The sequence below is a fragment of the Mytilus trossulus genome, chromosome 10, assembly GCF_036588685.1.
Source record: "Mytilus trossulus isolate FHL-02 chromosome 10, PNRI_Mtr1.1.1.hap1, whole genome shotgun sequence".
NCBI lineage: Eukaryota > Metazoa > Mollusca > Bivalvia > Mytilida > Mytilidae > Mytilus > Mytilus trossulus.
Genome location: NC_086382.1, coordinates 74,114,906 through 74,127,712, shown reverse-complemented (window position 1 = coordinate 74,127,712; position 12,807 = coordinate 74,114,906). Strand labels below are relative to the sequence as shown.

Sequence of the window (12,807 nt, the reverse complement as noted above, 5' to 3'; positions counted from 1 at the left end):
AGTTGTATTGTCAATTTCATAAACTGGTTTGACAACAGGTAGAATTTTACAGTAACACCTATATTCAAGTCACTGTAAATATACTTTGCATTTAGTAAGTAACACTGTAAACATTTATTTTCTCGTGTGTGCTCATAAGTAGCATGCATGTTCCACTATATTGCATTATTTTAAATACAGTTGTTATAATTGAGTTATACCTTGAACATGTAATATGGAGAGAGCTTTTATAGGCTGTGCCTGTTGCTCAATCCTTTTCATATCTTAATGAATAAAATATGTTTAAAATCAAATCAAAGATTTAACAATTCCCAACTATAACAAAACACTTCACATCAAATAAATCAAACTTATTTTGGGAATTATATAAGACAAAATATATCTGCAATTTGATTAAACATGTATTTTTTTTTCGATTAGAGACTTTTGTTTTTTTTATTGAGCAGTTCTGATACTTTTTCAGTCAGATGCTACCAAAATCCGTAAATCTCAGGGAGTCCGAGATTTTATCAATTTTAAACTGAAAAGCTTATTAGATTCATTTCCCATTAGATATACTGTTCCCAGCCCAAACAGACTCTCCATATTTGTATTTCCTGACATGTGATTTAAAAAAAGGGGTATTCATTATTTCACATGATAAATTTTTTTAGGAGACAAATTGAAATGATCATCTTTTCCTAGGTACATCTGTGACAGCCAATGTACCAGTTGGTGATATAGCTGAAGACATGTTCAAAGTGGTAGAAAAATTCCAGAGCAAAAGCAAACATGTACAACAGGTTCATGTAGTTATTTTCCAACACGATATGATGAAAGATTTTATGGCTGCAATCCAAAAGTGTGTCAGTAATACTAAAGATAAAGGCTACGTAGAAAAGCTGTTCGGTTGGACTGGACTTGTTGGTGGTAATTATTGCAATAACATGATTGCTCAATGCCTGGCAACTATTTTAAATCTTGTAGCGGGAAGATGACGTACCAATCCATTTACTGAAGTGGGAAATACAGATGATACTCAGCACCAGATTTTATATACTAATAAATGCAAAGTAGTATCAGAATGACTAGTGTAAAACAATTCAAACAGAGTTTGATCTAACTAGTAAATTAAATGATGACAAAATTGAGGTCAACTTTTAAACTTACAATTTTCACTTTCACCATTCATGATTGTTGTGATTTTGAAAAATGCCAAGACACAACTTAATGTTTTAAAATAAATCTGGTTTGCTGTCCCCCTGAGAGCCTCTTGTTGATTATGGGCCAATTTTCAAGTTGGTCTAAATTGGGTTCCAAAATTTAACTTTGTTTGATGATTTTTTGGGGTTCTTTGATATGCTAAATCTAAACATGTATTTAGATTTTGGATTTTTGGGTCCTGTTATCAAATTAGTTCTCATTGAGGTCAAAAGGGTCCAAAATTGATTTAAAAATGAATTATTGGGATTCTTTGATATGCTAAATCAATCCATGTATTAATATTTAGATTATAGATATTGTACCATAATTAATAGGTTAATTTAAACTTTTAAAGTTCATGAGACAACATTCATTCTGTGTTTGAAATCTATGCTGTGTCAAATATTTAATCACAATCCAAACTCAGAGCTGTATCAAGCTTGAATGTTGTGTCCATAGTGGCCCCTATGTTCAGAGTTTGACCTCTGAGGTTGTATTAAGCTTCACCCTGCAGAGCATGTTATTGATTTTCTGATACATATTACATTTATTATTCAAACAGGTGACAAGAAGTTAAGCATATCCAGACATGACCGTAAACTTATTGGTGCACAGACACCAGTTGATAAAGTGAGGATGACCTCTGTGACATTTGTGATCTATGCCAGAGACAAACATGCCGCTCAGATTGCCATCAGATTACTAGAACAATCCATAGAAAGCGAATGTGACGAAAAAAAAATATCTTCAAAGATTATAAAAGAGTTCAATGCTGATCAGGTAACAAAATAAATATAATCCATCATGCTTTTTCTCACTACATTGAAGACCTGTTGGTGACATTCTGCTGTTTTTGACACATTCCCCATTTCCATTCTCAATTTTACATACAGAATGAGGCAGGGTTAAACATGTTTGGCCTAACCTTGAACATTTGGATAACAGCACAGCATAAAAACAGACTACAAATCTGTTGATAAGGGATTAATTCATTAGATTAGTATTAATAAACCACAAAAATACTAAATATATGCAAAGATCTGAAATTTATTTTTATTTTTTGAATGTAAAGCAAGAAATGTGTTTTTATTTGCAGAAATCTGAAGTGAAGAATTTGGAAGCAGCTGGAAAGATAAAAGTTACTTTAGATACTACCAAAGGTGAAATAAAAATCAGAGGCTTGAAACATCATATTTCTGAAGCATTTGATGAAGTACATGCTATAATCAGAGATGCAGAAAGGGCCAAACAAACCATGCAAAAGGCAAAGTTGATCACAGACATGGTTCAATGGTACTACATGGAAGAAGACCAGGGGAAGAAAAAACTTGTGGAATATCCTTCAGATGTAAATCTGATACTAGAATCAGCACTAAAAGATCAGAAAACAGTAGCCTCATTTTCTGATACAAATGGAAATAAATACATAGTAGATCTGAATGCCTATGAGGAGTATCCAGCAGATGACCCAACAGATAAAGTTCAAGTACTGAGAAAGTCTAAACTTGTAGGTAAGATGACTTATATGTCCTATCTGCTCTCTACATGATATTATTACAATGTTAGATGGTGTGTACACATCCTTTTATTAACAAGTTGATATTCCATATTTAGGAAAAGAAACAAGTTTGAAATTGTAGAAAATTGAAAAATGTATTTCAAATTGGAATAAAATGAAAGAAAACAAATACCATAGGAGAATTATTTTATTGACAAGCTAGTTTTTGTTATCTTCTATTATTAATTATACATGATAAACCAAAGTATCCTTGTTAATACCAAGTATCTAAATATATATAATATCTTTGATTTGTAAACATGCAATAAATACTAGCAGGTTGTTTATTTTCTTCCTTTAGACCAAGCATATGAACCGCCAATGACATGGGTTCCCATGGATGAAAAAGAGAATTTGAAAGTAGTGCAATTACAACCCAAAGACCAAGAATACAAAGATGTTACTGCTAAATTTTTGAGTACAGCTGGGGCAAATGTAGAATTTGTGAAGGCAAGTTTAGAAGGATATGTAGTTATCTTTAAATAACTCCAAATGTGATGGCACTGTCCTCTTTTAAAAGATAATTACATGCTAAAAAAGAGAGATCAAAATTTCACAAAATCTTTTTAATGCTTCCAAATTCTGTTAATGTAACATATAACTCATAGACTCCAGTTAAAGCCAATTAGATTTTCATGTAGTTTCAACACATCTTGTTAAATCTTCACTACATCCACATCCTGTTTGATGATAGTTTGAAATTTAACTACTATTTCATTAAACTAGTATTGGTCTTGAGAGCTGGATACTATCCATTCATGTTTGTGTTGTTGAAATTGCAATTTTTTTTTATGGAAATGGGCCAATTTGTGTTCTGACACATCTAGTGTTTTTAATACCTACCTTTTATTCACAGAATTTATTTATGTGAAACCTGTTTTTTTCTTCAAAAAACCGTTTCCCTCGGTTTTAGTTTGTTACCACGATTTTGTTTTTTGTCCATGGATTTATGAGTTTTGAACAGTGGTATACTACTGTTGCCTTTATTTATAGAATTAGTCAGTTTTATGTAAAAATTTTAGGTTGAAAGAATCCAGAACAAAGTACTTTACCAACAATTTATTGCCAAGAAGAAGTCTATGGATGATACCAATCCTAAGACAGTCCAGAATGAAAGACCTCTTTGGCATGGGTTCTCAGTAGATGCTCTTGATAGTATACAAAGATATGGATTTAACAGAAGTTACTGTGGAAAAAATGGTATGAAATTTGTAACATGACGACTGATTTTTCAAATAAACAAAAACAGATATGACTAAAAGTTAGCTATTTGATAGCAATAAGAACCATGCAAGATGGCTTTTTTCTATCTTATTTAATTGCAGAATGATCATACCTGCCAACTGTCACTATTTGCAGGGGATTTCCCCCATGGAGGCTCCCAAATTTAAATTTTGAAAGAGCAATTTTGTCCACAATTAAAACATAGCAATTAGTTTTACAATGACTAGGCTTATATAAGTATGAAGAAGTAAAAAAACAACATTAAAATGTATTTGCAGGCCCCCTTGAAGGTTTTTAAGGACTATGACAGCCATCCTGCACGTAAAACCCCCATGGGCGTTTTGAAAAGTTGGCAGGTATGAGTATGATCCTGGTTTGATTGCAGGATAACAACAGGACAAACTTTGGTTTTGCTGCTATTTCTGTTTCTTTTCCAATATTAAAATATTTTTAAATTTTTGTTATTAAACATAATATGAACTTCATCCCTTTTCACAAGTAATACCTGCCCCATATTACAAATGAAATCAATATTCCAAGACCATTATAGAATTAATATTATAAGTGTTGATAAGTTTAACTGGATCATATCTAAATTTTCAGGCACGGTAAACAACAGCACCATAAAAATTGGGATGGGCTATTCTGTGTAAAATACGTTTCTTTTTTCCTTTTTCCCCCTTTATTTTATGGTACAACCAAACTTGAAAACAAAACCTATATTTAGGCTATAATAATTCTACTTACACCTGAAAAAAAATAACAATTAGATATTGAATTCATGCAATCATTATCATTAGCATTTGTTTCTTAATTAATTCAACATTTTTAGAGCAAAATAAAAAGTTAAGTACTATATATGTCTCTGTAAAGTTAAACATTGCATCACATGTATGCTCTTACCTAATTGATTGATATTTTCAGAACACCTGGTGCAAAATTGAGGGAAATTCATTCTCAAGACTGGTATTTTTTTCGCAAATACCCCTCAAGAACATGCTATATCTGTTTAATTACACCAAATGTTAATGTTCACTTGAAAATGCATTTATGATCGTGATGTTACGTGATGTTACAAGCGTCCAGTCTGCTAGAGTATTTTTTGGCAAATACCACGGCAGAGAGGGTAAAAAAGGCATATTCTTTTGGCAAATACCCCAGGGGCGTTAAAAAATGGACGATTTTAATTTTATTACAGTGAATTGGTGAAAAATACACTAGCTATCAACCAATCAAAATCCAGGATTCTTACATAAGGTGTAATTATTTTAAAAAACAAACGTAACCAGCAGAACAAGATCTACAAATTATTCAACATGACTGAAAATGTCAGTTAACTAGAGTAATTGTTCTTTTATGATAATTTTATCAAAATAGTAGACATTCTTGAAGATGCAGGCTAGAACACTGTATCTCTAGATTCTACAGTAGTTAGTTATATATATTTGTTCCTTACTACAACTTGCTGTTACTGCCATGTACTGATAGACTGATTTATACTAAACTTTCTGTTCTCAAAAAAAGTGTATAGCTGACCATATTAAATGATATATGAATTAATGCTGTTAAAGACCTTACATAATTAACATCTTCCTTGGTATATGGTTTTATTGGCATCATCCTTATTTTTATATTTTTATTTCAGCTACTGCTTTGGGTGCTGGTGTATATTTTGCAGTAAATGTCAATTATTCAATCAATGATACATATTCAAGGCCTGATACACATGGACATAAAAGAATGTTTTTGTGTAGAGTCCTGACAGGAGAGTACTGCCCAGGTGCCCATGGTATGAAAGTACCACCAGCCAAAAAGGGAGCTGCTGGAAGCCATATTTTATATGACACAGTTACTAATAGTGTGAGCAATCCAATCATGTTTGTGATTTTTCATGATTCACAAGCTTTTCCAGAATATCTGGTTACTTTCAAGAGGAAATAATGATACCAAAACTTTATAATTTTATATTTAAAGAGAAACATCAAGATATTAAATGACTCAATATATACTTCTTTTATTTACTTTTACATATAAACTAGGTAGAGAAATACTTATACATAGATGTTTTTTTTCTAGTGTTATCAATATTTCTTCAAATGTTGTTAGACAAGAGATTTGTTGCAAATTATGACCATCAAAGCAGGGAGAATAAATCACTTTAACTCATGCTTAAAACGAATTTCCATTTATTATCCTATTTCTTGGTATATAAATGGAATACAATAATTAAAAAAATCGATTATGGATTCATTTTCAAGCCCAAGCTAGTGGCATTATGTTTTTAGTCTGTGTGTCTGTTTGTTCTTCTGTCTTCCCCCCTTCAGTTTAAGTTATTGGTCCTTCAGGTTAAAGCATTTGGTCAAGGTAGTTTATGATGATCTTACACATGTTCCCTATGATATGATCTTTCTTATTTTTAATGCCAAGTAAGAGTTTTGACCGCAATTTCATGGTCTGCTGAACATATAAAATGATAGTGGGAGTGGGACATCCTTGTACGATGGACACATTCTTGTTCTTTTTTTATTTAAACAATTACTACATTGTACATTCATTTTAGATTCATGTCTCCTGATTCTGCCTTTAGATCTGGTTGCATGAGCGTCAGTGCCCAACTTTTTTTTCCAGAATACAAATGTATGGTTAAATGAGAATTTTTTCAGAACAGTATACCTATGTTTTTTCTGTGGTCTGGTTGTTGTCTCTTTAACACATTTCCCATTTCCATTCTCAATTCTACCTAGTATGCTGACAGACCAGTCTAATCAGAATTAGTAATATTGATTTGATGTATCATTTTGAATATTTGAACAAAGATAGAAACCCTTTTAGAATTTATCAAATAATACATTTTTAAGCTGTAAATTTCTAAATTTTAATCTCAGTTACTATATATACCTGAATGATATTACTATTAATCTGACAAGTCTGCAAAAGTAAACCAAACTGTATTTCATATGAAACCCTTTTCTATATGATCAGCAGAGATTGAAAACAATTATATTACTGTTGAGGACCATATTTGTACTTCTAGATGTTGTTTTAATTATATGTCCTTTGATTGCTGTACTTATCATTGACATGAATAAAGGCAACAGAAGTATACCGCTATATAACTATGTTTTTATATCGTACATAATCTAAACATGTTTCAATATTTTTGTCTAGAAAAATATTTGTTTTATTTAAGTTTTGATTGTTAAAGATAAAATATGTATCATCTGCTATTGTACCTTTAAAAATGTCTTTTCTATGCCTGTAACAGACAGTTTTGGTTGTAAAAATACAAAGTAAAATAGTAAACATTTCCTACACAAATTTACATGAATTGATGATTGAATTATAATTTCCACATAATTATATGGTAAATATGAAAAAAATAAGTTTGAAGTATTAATGCATTAGATTTCAGATTACATGCAGATCATACATGTCTATATTGAATATGTTCTATTGATAATGTTGTCTATTCTACAAATGATATTAAGAATGAAAGTTTGTCCTATTTGCTTTTTGTATATGCAAAATATATTGGATGTTATCTAATGATGGAAAGCTACAAAAAACAGTCATTAACTATTCTATAAGTAACTATATTGATAACATAGAATATATGAAATTAAGTATAGGGATTTATTTTACCACAAATACACAAATGTTTATTTTTTTAAATGTATAATTCATTATGTATATCCTATATATTTATAAAGCTTTATTTCTATCTAGTAATATCACACAATAATCAATTAAAGCAGCATGAATATTCTAAGACTAAATATTACGCTGATGACAATTAGAATGTATGTTATAAAACACAATTTAAAACGAAACATTTTGTCCACAGATTATCAAATTAATAAAGTACTAAATTAGTGTTTTAAGTCTTTGATTTCAAGCTATTTTTTGGTTATGAGCCTCATTGGTACAGTGGTCTAAGTATGTCATATACTGTATCACTAACTTTCAACACCGATGTTGTGCTGTCAAACCCTACTCAATCTGGCTTGACTAGTATTGATGTTTTCATAGCTGAATTTGGCAAAACTTTTAGGCATTTTGGTACTTAATGCTCTTCAACTTCGTACAATATTTGGCCTTTTTAACTTTTTTGGATTCAAGCGTCACTGATGAGTCTTTTGTAGACGAAACACGCATCTGGCGTATATACTAAATTTAGTCCTGGTATCTATGATGAGTTTATTTTCATTAAAGCTTAAGGCAACTAGACCTCCTCCTTGTCGATAGTTGTGAAAGTGGCATTTAATACAAATATTCATTCAGTCAATCATTCGTTTTGTTTTTCACTACTTTTCATTGGCAATTTTTTATAAGATTTATGTTGCTTAGTCTACAGTTTGTTTGTAATGTAGTTTGATCCTTTGTCTTCGAGTTATAATTTTGGATGTGGTAATTTTCGTTAGAGTGTTGGGATAAATGAGTTTTAATCGGAAGTTCATCCTCTTTTATGTGTTTATTGACAGAAAGCTTAATTTAAGCAACACTTATCACACAACTAAGTAAACAATTTTCGATCTCAATTATTATATTTTTGATAGAAGATTTATTAAAATGTCAAAACTTAGTTTCAAAGAAGAAGGAGATTTCAGTTTAGTAATGGTCAGAACAATTGATGTATTAATGGCAAATGTATTGTTCTTTACCATTCGTTTCCTAGTAAATACTCATATTAAAAGAGACCATGTATGTAACCAATGTTCTGTTCTATACCCTTATTGTAATATAAGAATAACAATATGTTGTAGGATTGCCATTGAGATAACTTTCCACCAGAGACCAACTTACATACCACGTTAGCAACTGCAGGTCACCATATGAACTTCAACAATTGGCAGAACACATACCCCATAGCAAGCCATAAAAGGCTTTAAAGTGACAAATGTAGAACAATTAAAATAAGACAAAAATCACTCTGATTATGTGCAAAATAAGAAATCAAAATTGGATCTGAGCAATAAAGACAACCACTGAATTGCAGACTCACGACTTGGGACAAGCACATACAGAAGGTGGCTCTTTTTTCTTCAAGTTGTGTACTTTCAGATTAAATTTCTATTAACATTAAATTTTACTTATTGCTATCCAAACATTATAAGTTGTATGGTTTGCTGCTGATTCCGTTCAGAGCCATAGAGGGTTAGGAATATCCACAGGATCAGTAGTGAAATGTATTACAAATGTATTGCACACATGACATTTTTACTGGTATTTTATCAAAAGAAACAATTAAATACAATACCATTGATAGTAGACGTAACGTAATACATATATATATATAAGGGTTCGCCACTTGCACATAACAGAATTAACAATCACAAGTAATTTACCCGAACTGCAATAAAGGAAATTATTACGTATATTCCCACTAGTAAGTTTAGCATTTGTAGTTGAGGGTATATTTATTGATAACTAGTCCAAAGAAATTATATCGAAACGCTCTATAGCACTGTAAGCAAGATATTGAAACTATACTCATAAAAAATATTTAGTAAACTTTTACAAGCTATAATAATTATGCCCAAGATAATAACAAAAATTACAAACCAATATTCATTTCATGCAATCATTTAACAATAAGCATGTTCTCAATATTTGTTTCTACATATTAAAGGAAAAAACAAATTTATATATTATATTAATGTCTCTGTAGTTTGAAGGTTATATACAATTATCTGTGCACTTTTGAGGTAATTTACATTTCCTGTGTAGTTAAACAGTGTATCACATTCATGCCCTGATCTGATTTGTTTTGTTTTCATAACACCGATTAGGAAGTATCTCATGCCTACTGGAGAAATCTTAGGAACCTTTTGCCATACAATCAGGTTTATCCACATCTTTGTACATCAGAAAATGCCTGTACCGACTTAGGATTATGACAGTTGCTATCCATTCGTTTGATATATTTCAATGCCAATTTAGGGGCATTATGTTTTCGGTCTGTGCGTCCGTTCGTTTGTCAGTTGTCCCGCTTTTGTTACTTGAACGCTTTTTTAATATCTGTAATACACAGTTTTCGTAGTAAAAATGCATTTAACATTAAGTATTAAACATTTTTAGCACACATTTAAATATTTCCATGATTTCTGCATATGGTAATTTGGAAAAATAGTTTGAAGTATTGATGCATAAGAATGCAGATTACAGACAACATCTATTTCAATATAAGAATTTTTGCATATATTGTAGTCATTTATAGTTGCCCTTTTTACAGATGATCATGATGATATAAAGAATGAAAGTTTGCCCAATGAGCTTTTTACAATAAGATGTGTCTACCCAAAAAATATTGGATAAAATCAAATGATGGTGAGTAATGAAAACCAGTCTTGATGTCTTCTTTATTGATTTTGTAAAAATATGAAAAATTAATTCAGTAGCAGAGTGTTCTAAGAAAGTTTTTAAAGTGATTAAGATTAAACTCAATGTTGACTGCTATACCCCTATTACTGTACATTTTGCCATCTTATAAGGGACTTTCCATTTTGAAATGTCATCAGAGTGCAGTATTTTTTTTATTTTAGTTTCTGTTGTATCACTATCATTTTAACAATGAGTCTGTGCAATTAAACCCTGCTCATGACGTGGTTTAAGCTCCAATCTGAACTGACCCTAAAGGATTGTCAGTTTATAGGCGAAAGGCAATTGTTCGTTAGGCTGTCGCAAAGATTGAAGTCTGATCAAAATAATAATGCTGAAAGTGGCAATTAATACCAATAATCATTATATCAATAAATGTTACTTTAATTAATTAATAGATTTATCATTACTTATTTTGTCTCTCACGTTTTTTTTTGTAGAATCTGAATTACGATTTTTCCTTTTCCTTTACATTTATCTTACTTTCACTTCATCCTGTTTCATCAATGTTTATATTCGAATAATAAACTAATCACCAAAGATGTTATATTTCAATTCTAGAAAATGACAGCAATGACAAAATCATTTAAAAGATTGATGCTCACAATGGACCTATTTAACAATGCGTTCTAAGTAATGAAGTTGAAATCCTCCCTTTAAAATTGTAACGGAGTCTATCACGAGTCATTCAACCGTTTAGGAATATCTGATTCACAGATGACGACGGATATGTCCCAATTGTCCAAACTACAAGATTTGATTTACGGAAAAAGACTTATCACTCGGATTGTACTGGCATGAGAAACTCTAACGGTTCCACATGTGGAGCAGGATGGTACCAATCCGGAGCACCTGAGATCACCCCTAGTTGTTGCTCAGCCCTGAGTTGTCTATTTCGTGTAGTGTTTTGTGTGTTGTTGTTAACTTGTTGGTTTGTCTTTCTCCTTTTTAAACCATGGCGTTGTCAGTTTATTTTCGACTTAATACTTAGCATGTCTCTTTTGTTTATCTTTCGCATCTCTATCATAGAGCTTTTTGAAAGATGGAAGTAACAAAAGGAGTTTTAAATGGTAAATCGTTCTCTTTTAAATTTTTCTTCCAACACTTTTACACAACCCAATAAACAATTTTCGACCTAAAAACTTCTTTTTGGTAAAAATATATATAATTTCGTTCAAAGTAGAAAGAAACTCTTTAGTATTGCATTCCTTTCATTTGTTTTCTGGTCTGCAACCTATCACATGTTTTCTTTTAGTTTAATATTTGGTACAAAGACGTCAAATATTTATCAAAGGTGCAGGCTAATAATTTAACACGCCAGACGCGCATTTCGTCTACATTAGACTCATCAGTGACGCTCAGATCAAAATAGTTCAAAAACCAAACAAGTACAAAGTTGAAAACCATAATGATCTAAAATTCCAAAAAATTGTGCAAAATATGGCAAAGGATATCTATGTCTGGGATAAAAAAAAAATCCTTATCATTTCGAATAATTGGTACTTTTGTAAACAGTAATTAATAAAATTACCATATAATTGATATTCATCTCAACACCGATGTCCTGACTACTAGGCTAGTGATAACCGCGGGGACTAAACGTCCCCCAGCAGCGGCATCGACTCAGTGATGTTAATAGTAATCAAAGGTACCAGGCTTATAATTTAATAAGCCAGACACGAGTTTCGTAAACATAAGACTCATCAGTGACGCTCAGAATAAAAAAGGTAGAAAACCAAACAAGTACAAAATTGAAAAGCATTAAAGACGTAGTTGATAAACTCATCATAGATGCCATGATTGAAATTTCATATATTCGTCAGACGCGCGTTTCGTCTACAAAAGAATCATCAGTGACGCTCGAATCCAAAAATGTTAAAAAGGCCATATAAAGTAAAAAGTTGAAGAGCATTGAGGACCAAAAAATTCCTAAACGTTTTGCCAAATACAGCTAAGGTAATCAAATCCCGAGGTCGGACTTAAAGCCTTAGTATTTCAAAAATTCAAAATGTTGATAACAGTTAATTTATAATTATGAACATATCAATGATAACTCAAGTCAACACAGAAGTGAATATTGTTCCTGCTGAATAATATTGCTGTATCTATGGCTATTAGAAATTATACTAGAATTACAATAATGTAAAAGAAAATTAAAAGATAAATATATAGCATCACTGCTAGGCCAACAACATCAGCATCTTGTGTAATTTGATCATGCATGAACATCAATTAAAAGAGGGACGAAAGATACCAGAGGGACAGTCAAACTCATAAATCTAAAATATGACAAGGCCAATATTGTAGTAGCTAGCATATGATCAACGTTTAAAAAATGACATTAAACAATTAAGAAGAGGCCATTCGTTTTGTTAATGAGAAGGATCTGTATGAAGTTTGCGAGGCATCAATTCTGTCTTATGTAAGCTGTATACTGTTAGTGAAGTGTTATTCCCCTTCGTTCT

At 31.3% G+C, this 12,807-nt stretch overlaps 1 protein-coding gene across 1 annotated transcript in view; it reads left to right on the top strand.

The window, feature by feature from the left end:
- Positions 1-5,917, top strand: part of LOC134688158 (protein mono-ADP-ribosyltransferase PARP14-like) — a 53,290-nt gene extending 47,373 nt beyond the window's left edge. The window contains exons 19-24 of the mRNA XM_063548631.1: positions 685-909; positions 1,745-1,962; positions 2,279-2,693; positions 3,042-3,190; positions 3,763-3,940; positions 5,610-5,917. Of these exons, the coding sequence (XP_063404701.1) occupies positions 685-909; positions 1,745-1,962; positions 2,279-2,693; positions 3,042-3,190; positions 3,763-3,940; positions 5,610-5,905 (1,481 nt within the window). The 3' untranslated portion in view covers positions 5,906-5,917. The remainder of the gene's footprint in view (positions 1-684; positions 910-1,744; positions 1,963-2,278; positions 2,694-3,041; positions 3,191-3,762; positions 3,941-5,609) is intronic.
- Positions 5,918-12,807: the final 6,890 nt, after the last annotated feature.